The sequence below is a fragment of the Lytechinus pictus genome, chromosome 6, assembly GCF_037042905.1.
Source record: "Lytechinus pictus isolate F3 Inbred chromosome 6, Lp3.0, whole genome shotgun sequence".
Taxonomy (NCBI): Eukaryota; Metazoa; Echinodermata; class Echinoidea; order Temnopleuroida; family Toxopneustidae; genus Lytechinus; species Lytechinus pictus.
The window spans coordinates 12,414,666-12,426,052 of NC_087250.1; the positions used below are offsets into that span (position 1 = coordinate 12,414,666).

Genomic DNA, 11,387 nt, shown 5'->3' on the forward strand with positions numbered 1-11,387 from the left:
GTCATGCCCAAAATGGCTCAATATCATACTTTGTTTGCAAAGTGATTTGGAGATGAAATACATACAAGGGCGATTATTTTTTATTCTAATTCTGCTAAATTTAGTTGTTACATGGTTTGTAAATCTGTACATGAAATTACAGTGAAAAAAAAATTACATGAACGACAGAAATTCTCAAAACAGAAACGCGCAAGAGAAAATTTGGTTTTCGTTTAAATGACACTATGATTAGGGAAAGCATCCATATTGTATTGGCAGCGTGCACCCCGCGAGCACACCCCCGCTGCGGTAATTAGTGAACAGGATGTATCTCCCCGCTAGACGCAGCTAGCGGCGGCGCGCTGCTCAGATTAAAGCAGATTAACAGGAATCATTAATCCTAGATTTTATCCTTGCAGCTTCTCGCCGCTTCTCGCAGCTTGCACGCGGCCAACTTGCAAGCGAATACTCGTACTCAAATGATGTGCTTCTTTCTATTTCCGTTGGTGAAATGTGCGCGACCGATGCGGCGATTTTTCTTGTCCGCCCGACACGAAATGGAGGTATTAAACTATGAAATATTGAGCTAAAAAGAGTCTTAGATTCTTAGCAAAATACTTCTTGTACGTTTCGAGGTGGAAAGATTCATATTGATATGAGTTTGATATTATTTCCCTTGCGTAATATTTATCTATTTCTTCCAAAAAAGTACGATCATCACTTGTTCTTAATCCGACCCGACATGAAATAGGGCATAGTATCTTCTAGCAATGTAAAATTATCGCTTGCGTGTTTGTTTGGGTCCGTTTTGGCACGAAATGAAAGTATAAAAGAATGAAATATTGAGCTAACAAGTGTCTTAAAAACTTATTAAAATATTTCTGGTACGTTTCAATGTGGAAAGATTCGTATTCATGTAATTAAACTTGCGAAATAATTATGTATTTCTTCGAACAATGTACGATAATCGCTTGTTCTTAAATTCGATCATACATTTAATAAAACAAAATACATGGAATGTTAATAGATAACACTGGTCGTAGATTATTCTAAATATACTTTTAAATAGTTTTAAGGCGGAAAGAATCTAATTACCTTTCGTAATAATCTATGGTATTTTCCAACAATGTACGATTATTGTTTGTGTGTTTGTTTCCGCTCTGGCACGAAATGAAGGTATAAAAGAACGAAATATTGAGCTAAAAGGTGTCTTAAATGGTTTTGAAAATATTTCTGGTACGTTCCGAGGTGGAAAGATCCATATTCATAAAGTTAAACTTGCAAAATAATTGTGCATGTCTTTGAACGATGTCCAATGATCGCTTGTTCTTGAATTCGACCAGACATTTAACAAAAAAAAAAAATGGAACATTGATAGACAACACGGGTCCTGGATTATTCTAAATATACTTTTAAAAAGTTTTGAGGCGGGAAGAATCTAATTACCTTTCGTAATAATTTATGGTATTTTCCAACAATGTACGATTATTGCATGTGTGTTTGTTTCCGCTCGGGCACGAAATGAAGGTATAAAAGAATGAAATGTTGAGCTAAAAGTGTCTTAAATGGCTTAGAAATATTTCTGGTACGTTTGTAGGTGGAAAGATTTGTATTCATATAATTAAACTTGCGAAATAATTACGTAGTTCTTTGAACGATGTACGATAATCGCTTGCTCTTGAATTCGACCAGACATTTAATAAAACAAAATATATTGGAATATTGACAGATAACACGGGTCCTAGATTATTTAACGCGGAAATAAAATAACTATTCTATTCTTCGAACAATACGATGATAGCTTGTTCTTGAATCCGACCCGACATGAAATGAAGCAAAATATTTGGAATGTTAATAGATAAAACGGGTAGTAGATTTCTAAATAGTTATGAGGCGGAAAGCATCTGACTGCCTTTTGCAATAATCTACGGTATTTTCCAGCAATGTACGATTATAGCTTGTTTGTTTATTTCTGCTCCGACACGAAATGAAGGTGTAAATGTGCGAAATATTGAGCCATAAACTGTCTTATAAATGATCTAAAAAATACTTCTAGTACGTTTCAAGGTGGAAAGATTCATATATATCTAATTAACCCTGCTTAAAAATTAACTATTTCTTCCACCAATGTACGATAATCGCTTGTTCCTGTTTTAGAATGATATAATTCACCTTGCCATTAATTTGATGGTTCAAATTACAAAATTTGTGATTTTATGCCATAATATTTTATGCAAAAGTATTCAAGTTATTTCATTTCATGTTTACATAATCATTGGATTATTTGGTCGCAGCAGGTGAGTATAATAGTGCTTCTTCGCAATTCATTATGACTGTTTTCATACTCGTACATGTATACACAATTAATCAATTTAATGAAAAACGCTCAAGCGCAATGAAAAGAGCAGGATCTTTCGCAGAATATTTATGTCCGCTACGCCCATGACCCTTCAATGATAATCAATATAATCTAAGTCGGATACTTTCTTTGAAAAGAACTCGCTGCGCATTATATGGTGAAAGCAAAATGACGCTTTGATCTTTAATGACTTAAATAGCACCTTTGTTAGGTATTTCTTAATCAGTTAATCTTAAAAGGGGATAAGAAGGAACATCCTGTGGAGTCTCTACTTGTTTGTCCTCTTATAATATTTTAATGCTTTTCAAAGTCATCCAACACTAGAATCTTTTGAAAAATTGGTCGGCGATTTCATGTAAACGGGGGGGGGGGGGGGGGGGGGGTCGAAACTTATTAGACCTATATATAAAATCCTGGGCACGTTGAAATCAACAAAGTATATATAGCTCTATGGTATAATTTTTTATATTTTTTAGGGCGGTAATGTCAATAGGCATCCAAACAGAATACCTTGTTAGAAGGCGGGATTATTAGAACTTTGATTCTAACTTACCTTTTGTATCGGCGTGGGGATACAAAATCTATGCAAATTCTTAACATAATTAAAAGAAAAATAAACTTAAAAATCGGGGGGGGGGGGTATAAAACCAAGTCCATACTCATGTGGGCACTTATGGGTGTAACTCCTAGATTTACCCGGGGCCACAATACCTTGCCGCCTTTTCAGCTACTTTAAGAGATATGCCTCATTATATTGCTATATAACTAAGATCAAATTTCATTTGGCCTTTGTAAATGGCGCAAGCACGAGAACACGACACGAAGTGCGCTTGAATTTTCTATAAGGCAGATCCTTAACAATTTTGATAGTTTTGACAAGTAGAGAACGTTCGTAAATAATCAAATGAAATAAAGCTTCCATTTGTTGGGGGGGGCAGAGGATGGGGGTGAGCAGGAAGGTACATGTATGGCAATTTTGTGTCCTCTACGCTTAACTGACTTTTGGAAGGACGTGTTCCCCCCCCCCCACCACATGTTTGATGTCCAACTACCCAAAACATATAATGTCGGCTTGGTCGCTAATTTTAAAATCCCGTTCTTTAAATCTTCATGTTCTATTTTTCACATTTGTTTTTTTTTACATCCTTTAATTCATTGCATTTGCCTTCTTTTCTCCGTTTTCACACTTTATTTTGCTCTCGCGATTTTTCAAATAACATTGAAAAATTATAATTACCCGAAACACTTTTGAAATATAATGTTTGTCTGTTTATTGCGTGCTCATTATTCATAGTTTCATGTTGGGGTTTATTTTTGCACCACTTGGAATAACGTCAACCTGGTCAGGCTTCCTGCTTTCACTCCTGTTCAAAGAAATCTTGTAATAGTTATTTTTGCCAAGAAATGCACAAAGATCGTCCAGACAAAAAAAAAACCGAGATGCCAACTGTTTTCAATGAAGCTCGGGCTCAATGAATTCGATCATGGGCACTAATCACTCCTTTGTGAAATGACGAAGTACCAGTTGCTCGAACTTGTCACAATAGCTCTAATTCTATAGGGAATTAAATCTATTGATCCTTCGCATTTTATCGTTGAGAGGATAAAAGCATTGCAGCTCTAACTTTGTTGACAAATTTGACACAGGAGAAAAGTGACGCTTTTTGGACAAAATTGTTAGAGATGTAAAATAATCATCAACAATTGCGTATGCATCAATTAACTAGAAATGGCACGAACATTGCAATGATTCTGCATGGAGTGGAAATAGAACATATCGTCCCTTATTCAGTCCACGTTCATTTACCGCCATGTGATGTGCATCTAGAGCAATATAAAATTCTGAACGCAAATTGTATGAATATATGCGGATCATTATTTATGTACATTACTATATTTTTAAAGGCCCTTGCCCGGCATCCGGGGTAGGAGGATGGGCGACAGCAGGGTAATTTTGATTAGGGGGAGGAGTAACCTTTTTTATACTTAATTTCATATCGGAACAAGAACAAGCAATAGTTGCATCTTGTTAAAAGATGTAGATATTATAGCGTAGGGAGAATTAGATTCTTTCCGTTCCAAAACTCTTCAAAAGTATATTTTTGATAATTTAAGATCTTTATGAACTCGATATTTGTCAATTTAATACCGCCATTTTATGTCGGGTCGGATCTCTTTCCGATTCGAAACCTTTTAGAAGTATCATCTAGATCAAAACTCTGTATAGGTATATCTACGATTTTCTTGAAGTCGACCATCTTTTTATAACGGGTCGGATCAAGAACAACAATCGTATATTGTTGGAAGATATATATATTCATAATCCATCTTTATATCTTTTAACTTTAAACTCGATATTCCATACTGAAATACTTTCATATCATGTTGGATTGGATCAAGAATAAGAAATTTTGCGACTTTTATTCCATAAAAAAAATGCCTTTTCGACTTTGTCGGGAAAATTAGTCATTTAATTTTTTTCGGACAGAACATGGGTTCGTCCATATAGGGCAATATCAGTTATTTAAATCGTTTACACTCAAATTAAATTTCAAATCATGCGCGATCGATCGTGCATTAATTTGAGATGTTTGTAACTCCATTTCATTTGCCTTTCCGATATTGTCGGGGAAAGTGTCATTTATGTTCTCAAAGAACATGAATTCAGTCCTAAAGATATATGAAATTTATCTTGAATTGTTTGCACCTCAAAACAATCGATCTTACATCAATCGGAAATGATGGCGAAAATCAAAGAACGACAGAGATATTCCATGCATCCAACAATCTAATGGAATCGGTTCGCGAAATACGCAGTAGCACCCATTCATCATGTTCATAACAAAATATAGAGGGTGAAGAGTTTCCTCATTTGAATAACCACATGCGGCACTAAAAAAAAGGCTCGTCACATCTATCAGTTCCCATTATTTGTATTAAGGCCCTAGCCTATTTATTCACAAAATGTTGCTAAACTTAAAAAATAGACCTAAAATGATTCTGGGTTTATCAAATATTGCAGTATGGAAGTTACAATGAGTATCATACAGTTTCACTTTTTTTTTCGTAAGTAAGATGTTTTGTATGGGGATGTCATCTGTGGATCCCAAGTGTTTTCTTTTTCTTCATTCAATGTTTCTTAATAAGAAAAAAAATGGACTACCAAACCGCATATCCGGTTTTTTTGTCTCACCTGCATAGCAGAGTGAGACTATAGGCGCCGCTTTTCCGACGGCGGCGGCGGCGGCGGCGTCAACACCAAATCTTAACCTGAGGTTAAGTTTTTGAAATGACAGCATAACTTAGAAAGTATATGGACCTAGTTCATGAAACTTGGCCATAAGGTTAATCAAGTATTACTGAACATCCTGCCTGAGTTTCATGTCACATGACCAAGGTCAAAGGTCATTTAGGGTCAATGAACTTAGACCATGTTGGGGGAATCAACATCAAAATCTTAACCTAAGGTTAAGTTTTTGAAATGTCATCATAACTTAGAAAATATATGGACCTAGTTCATGAAACTTATACATAAGGTTAATCAAGTATCACTGAACATCCTGCATGAGTTTCACATCACATGACCAAGGTCAAAGGTCATTTAGGGTCAATGAACTTTGGCCAAATTGGGGTATTTGTTGAATTACAGCCATAAATTTGAAAGTGTGTTGGTCTAGTTCATAAAACTTGGACATAATAGTAATCAAGAATCACTGAACATCCTGTGCGAGTTTCAGGTCACATGATCAAGGTCAAAGGTCATGTAAGGTCAAAGAACTTAGGCCACGTTGGGGGTATTTGTTGAATTGCCATCATATCTCTATAAGTGTATTGGTCTAGTTCATAAAACGTGGAAATAAGAGTAACCAAGTATCACTGAACATCTTGTGCGAGTTATAGTAGTTTTCAAAATCAGCACTGCTGCTATATTGAATCGCGTGATGCAGGTGAGACGGCCAGAGGCATTCCACTTGTTTATTATTGTTCCTGCTCGAAATGATACAGAGCGATCAAAAGACGGCGTTTGTCTAGCTTTGAAAGTTAATGATAATGGGCGATAATTTGCATTCGACCCTTAACGCCCCCGCAATCCCTCCCCACTCTGCGTGTGGTCTTTAGCGTCACTATGGAATTGTTAGCGCACTATAGGAAACTGGTGGATGAAAGGCTGATCGGATTTAAATCCGTGAATAGAAAGACAGTATTGAATATCCTTGATAATGAAAAGCACTGATTTTTATGCCGAGACTTAAACCTCGGTCACGTTTGATCTACGGCAGCCGTAAAGCGAATCAAAAACAGCCGTTTATTCATTTTTTAAAAATACAAACCACCTATTTGCAGCTGGTTCAAAAATGTTAAAACGGATGTTTTCGACTCGCCGTACAGCCGCCGTAGAGCAAATGTGACCGAGGTATAAATAGTAGTGCTGATTAGTGGCGTACCTAGATTTTTCAAAGGGGGGGGTGCAAATTCGTCCGCCCAAAATTTTGACAAGCAAAACAAGGTCTTGAACCACAAGTAGATGACATTTCGCGCCAGAAAAAAAAATGACAAGCAAAAAAAAGATTGCGTTCCCAATAATTTTCAAGAATCAAGAGTGCCTACAATATCAAAAATTCGGCAAAAGTTACAAAAAAACACAAATATACCCAAACAAATTATATGATGTCAGAAACAAAATCAAAATGTCAAGAACATCAACACAAAAATAACATAAAAGGAAGTACAGTATATCAAATCAACATAAAAAGTAAGGCAGCATAATGTCAAACAAAATAAAAAGAAGTAGACATTTTGTTGATTTGTGATTTAGCGTGTTGAATGATTTGGCGTCATTATCATTCTCCAAAATTTAGTCTGCCGTTGCTATCAATGTTCGCACTAACTCAGTTACATTCGGGCATCATATTCATATTGTCTCATTTTATCTGGCCTCTAAAAAATATTAATATCTTCCCATGGCAAAGATGAATAGGCATATCACTCTAGTTATACGCTCTTGGTGGACATTATCCGGCGAGTTGGATGATATAGGCCTATTTATACTAATATGTCTCAAACTATGGCCTTAATAGAGGTAAAAACTATGCATGGGCACCATTCGTAAAATAGGCGTGTAATGCAGTATCCATCTGTATCCGGCCCCAAAATCATACGTTAAAAAAGTCATTAATTCAACTTATTTTTCTTGTGTGAATCTTCCGTGTCAATCTCAATTCGCAAGCTGCAACATTTTCGAAATCGGCAGTATTTCTATCGATGGTGTTAATTTTCAGTTCAGTTCGTTGACAACGGAAACTATCGAGAACCATCGCGACTTATCGAGATCGAGAATTTTTGTCATACACATCGTGCGCACGTGGATGTTGATCTGTACTCGGTCGCCATGCGACACGGTGCGGCCGAGCATATACTAGCTAGCTGTAGTCGTTTCCAATATAGAGCGTGCTTGCATGCATGCTTTGCTACGGACATAAAAGGGGAACGCCTTTCATTATCATGCTTTAAAAAATAAAAAATTGAAGTCAAACAGCACGACAAGAGGAACTAGCTAGTACAGGCACCACGACGTATATGTTAACTCTTCATTCTGGGTCTTCATTCCAGAGCGAGCCGCGGAATTGAAGGCTAGCCGTGGCCGGCGCGGGGTACGTGAGATTGCCTTAGTGAATTTTGATAGAAATGGGGAGCAGCGGCAGCGCTTGAGATATCTACAGCGCAGCTAGCGGCAGCGAGCCGCTAGATACAGCGAGCTGGGGATAAAATCTCTAATCAAATGGATTATAAAGTATGGCAGCGAGCGGCAGCAGGCACAGGGGGAACTGCGAGAGCGGATGTGAGTTCTATTGTGCTTTAATTATTGCAGCTAGCTGCCGCTGGCCGACGCTATTATCCCGTCTTAGAGTGTGCAGGCGTACGCTCGCGGGGTGCACGCTGCCAATACAATATGGATGCTTTCCCTTATTTTAACTCGCTTTATATTGATATTTGACTTGAGCAAAGTCTGAAAATAAAATAAGAAAATTAGTGATTGTGGCCATTTTGAGGAGGTAAAGCATATTATTTGGGATGGCATAAAAGCTGCGTATCTCTTTGGGTTAATTCTGACATGCCGCAAAATGACAGCCTTATTTGATTCTTTTGTTTTAGATTGAGGTGTTCAGCTCGAAGGGAAAGCCTGTCCACTTTTTCTACGACGATCACCTAGCGTCGGTCTGCTCTATCAACGCGTTCCATCCGACAAGAGATATATTGGCTGGCGGAAACTCTAGTGGGAAGCTCCACGTCTTTATGGCGTAAAAGTGGAACAATAGTTTCGATGATGTTCTTCCTTCAGCCATTTCCTTGGAATACTCGCATTCTTTAAGGAGCTTATTCGTGCCTGAGATCAAAGCATTGGATTGACGTTTTCATCCGAGTCTCCTGTTTGTCGGGTGCAATCATGGTGGAAAACTTCGTGTCTCATAACGGTTTTCTTGGTGGAAAATCTGGCAGAAGCTCAATATCTCCATGGCATAAACTGGAAATTCTCCTATTGATGTGCAAAATGTTTAAAGGCCTGGTCCCACTGGCCGATGGACACAAAATGTATTCATAACGGATACAGCGGACAAGCAACATATCGGGGTGGCTCCATCCGTTTTCATCCGCTCCAGACAATGGACAAAATGGGCAAACAAAGAAATCACAGTGGATGGATGATCGATGGATATAGAGCGTATGAAACATGTATGCAAAGAGTGCACAACGGAAACATAGCGTATTCCAACGGATGGCAAGATTCCTTTCCATTATACATCCTCTCTGCATCGGTAAGTGCAGTGGGACCAAGTCTTACGATGATGTTTGTGCTTCGATCTCTTTAACATGCATTTGTTTAGGAGATGAAGTGTGACAAAGAACAGAGTATTTAATCAATGCTTTTATTGGAGTTATCCATTTCTTGGTGGAAATCATAGTCTAGTGGATGAGATCTAGTGATTGCAAAGATTTCTAGCGGAAAACTCCATATTGTCATGACAACGTCTCGTGTACATGATATTGATGATGATGTTTGTGAGTAAGTCATCTCTTTTAATATTCAGAGAATTGAGCGAATAATTGATGCCTTCAGCTCAGTGACCCATGTGTTGGCAGAAAATATATTTGAAAGATTTATGTCCAGATAACACAATCTATTGGGTGGCAGAAATTCTAGCTGAGAATTCCATATTGTCATGAAAATAACATTTTCGTATTGATCTGCGCAATATTGAAGATGAAGTTTCTGCTTCAAGCATTTAATAATCTTCGGAACTAAGCATTTAAGCAATTTTTTCAGCTAGTGGGAAACCTAGCTGAAAGCTCTGTGTCTAGTGAACAAGATCTATTTGTTGTCAGAAAGTCTGTAACAGATAAGTCCATATCTTCATGGCATTAACTGTTACTGCATTTATTGATTTGCATGATATTGAAGATGAAGTTTTTGCCTCGGCCTTTTTAATATGAGTGAAACAGCAGGGGGCGGGGCGGACAGGAATCCTTTTTTGGTTTGGGTAATAAGCTTCAAGGCAAAATTGTCTAAGGAAAAAAAAAGAACACCCAAATCAGTTATAAAATTATGAAAACATGGGGAATTTATATACAAGGTGTGATCTTGAACACGAGCCTCTTCAAGTTATAACAAGATCAAATCAAGGTGTATCGGTGGTTCAAACTTTATCTGGGGAGCTTTGTATACATTCTAATGCAGTCTAATATTCAGCTTTAATTTTTTTTTTCTGACCTCACATCTGTTGCTATGACCTCAAAGACAATGGTTCCTGGTGTTGAAATTCCGTAGGAAGTTCAAATATTTGTATTACAGACTGTTACTCTAGAGATTCTCCAAACATTGCATGCTTGAAAAGAGATCAAAACGGTATTTATTAAAAAGAAGCGGTGAAAAGTGATGGCATGGTGAAAGATAGATGGAAAGAGTACTATATATTGTGTGTGAAAAGTTTTTTATACTTGTGTTTTAACTTTTTTATCATGTATATCCTTATTTAGTGTAGATGTTGAAGATGTTTAGTAACTGTAAGGTTTTATAATAAAAACATAGTTTTTTATGAACAAGATTTTTAGAAGTACTGAACTCCTGTTACTTAGAGCGCCTGCGTGATACAATCAACTTTTTACAACCAGGAGTGGATCTGGAGTGGATAATATGATACCAAGTATCAAACAAAGCGCAGTTGAGTATATGCACATAGTAACTGCGCTATGTAAATGGACATATTATTATTATGTGGGATTTATATTCCCAATTGGGGGTGGCGAATATGCCTCCTTCTCAAGCACCCCTCTGGATCTACTTCTAAATCCTGTTGCATAAAAGTTACTATTATGGTAGCTTGGCCAGCCACTGGTATCCTTAATTGAATCCTTGATTTTGATTGGCTGATGAGCATTGTTACCATGGTAGTAACCCCTGGATGGCAAAGTTACCATGATGGTAAAGTTTATTCAACGAGGTCCTGATTACAATACGATCTATTCTTTAAAGGACAAGTCCACCCCAACAGAAAGTAGATTTGAATAAAAAGAGAAAAATCCAACAAGCATAACAATGAAAATTTCATCAAAATCGGATGTAAGATAAGGAAGTTATGACATTTTAAAGTTTCGCTTAATTTCACAAAACAGTTATGTGCACATCCTTGTCGATATGCAAATGAGGAGACCGATGACGTCATCCACTCACTATTTCTTTTGTTTTTTATTATATGAAATATTCTAATTTTCTCATTGTCAAGGGAAACAACAATTAATTCCTCCCTGAACATGTGGAATTCGCATTGTTCGATACTATATGGTTCAGTCAATTTGGTCCTTATTGTCAAATGTGTATAAAATGAAATATTGTATAATTCAAACAATAAAAAACAAAAGAAATAGTGAGTGATGAACATCATCGACTGACCCATTTGCATGTCACTGAGTTGTGCATATCACTGTTTTGTGAAAAACAAGCGAAACTTCAAAATGCCATAACTTTTTTATTTTACATCCGATTTTGATGAAA

The 11,387-nt window shown here is 37.0% G+C and overlaps 1 protein-coding gene across 2 annotated transcripts in view; it reads left to right on the top strand.

The window, feature by feature from the left end:
* The window catches only part of LOC129263805 (WD repeat-containing protein 76-like), a 28,536-nt gene extending 18,096 nt beyond the window's left edge, over positions 1-10,440 (top strand). The window contains exons 14-15 of one of the 2 annotated variants that reach the window (XR_010293882.1): positions 8,492-9,230; positions 9,407-10,440. Coding sequence is in view for 1 of the 2 variants with exons in the window: in XM_064100921.1 (XP_063956991.1) it covers positions 8,492-8,641 (150 nt within the window). In the remaining variant the exon portion in view is untranslated. Of the gene's footprint in view, positions 1-8,491 lie in introns of both variants that reach the window. The other variant, XM_064100921.1, reaches the window with a different exon arrangement.
* Positions 10,441-11,387: the final 947 nt, after the last annotated feature.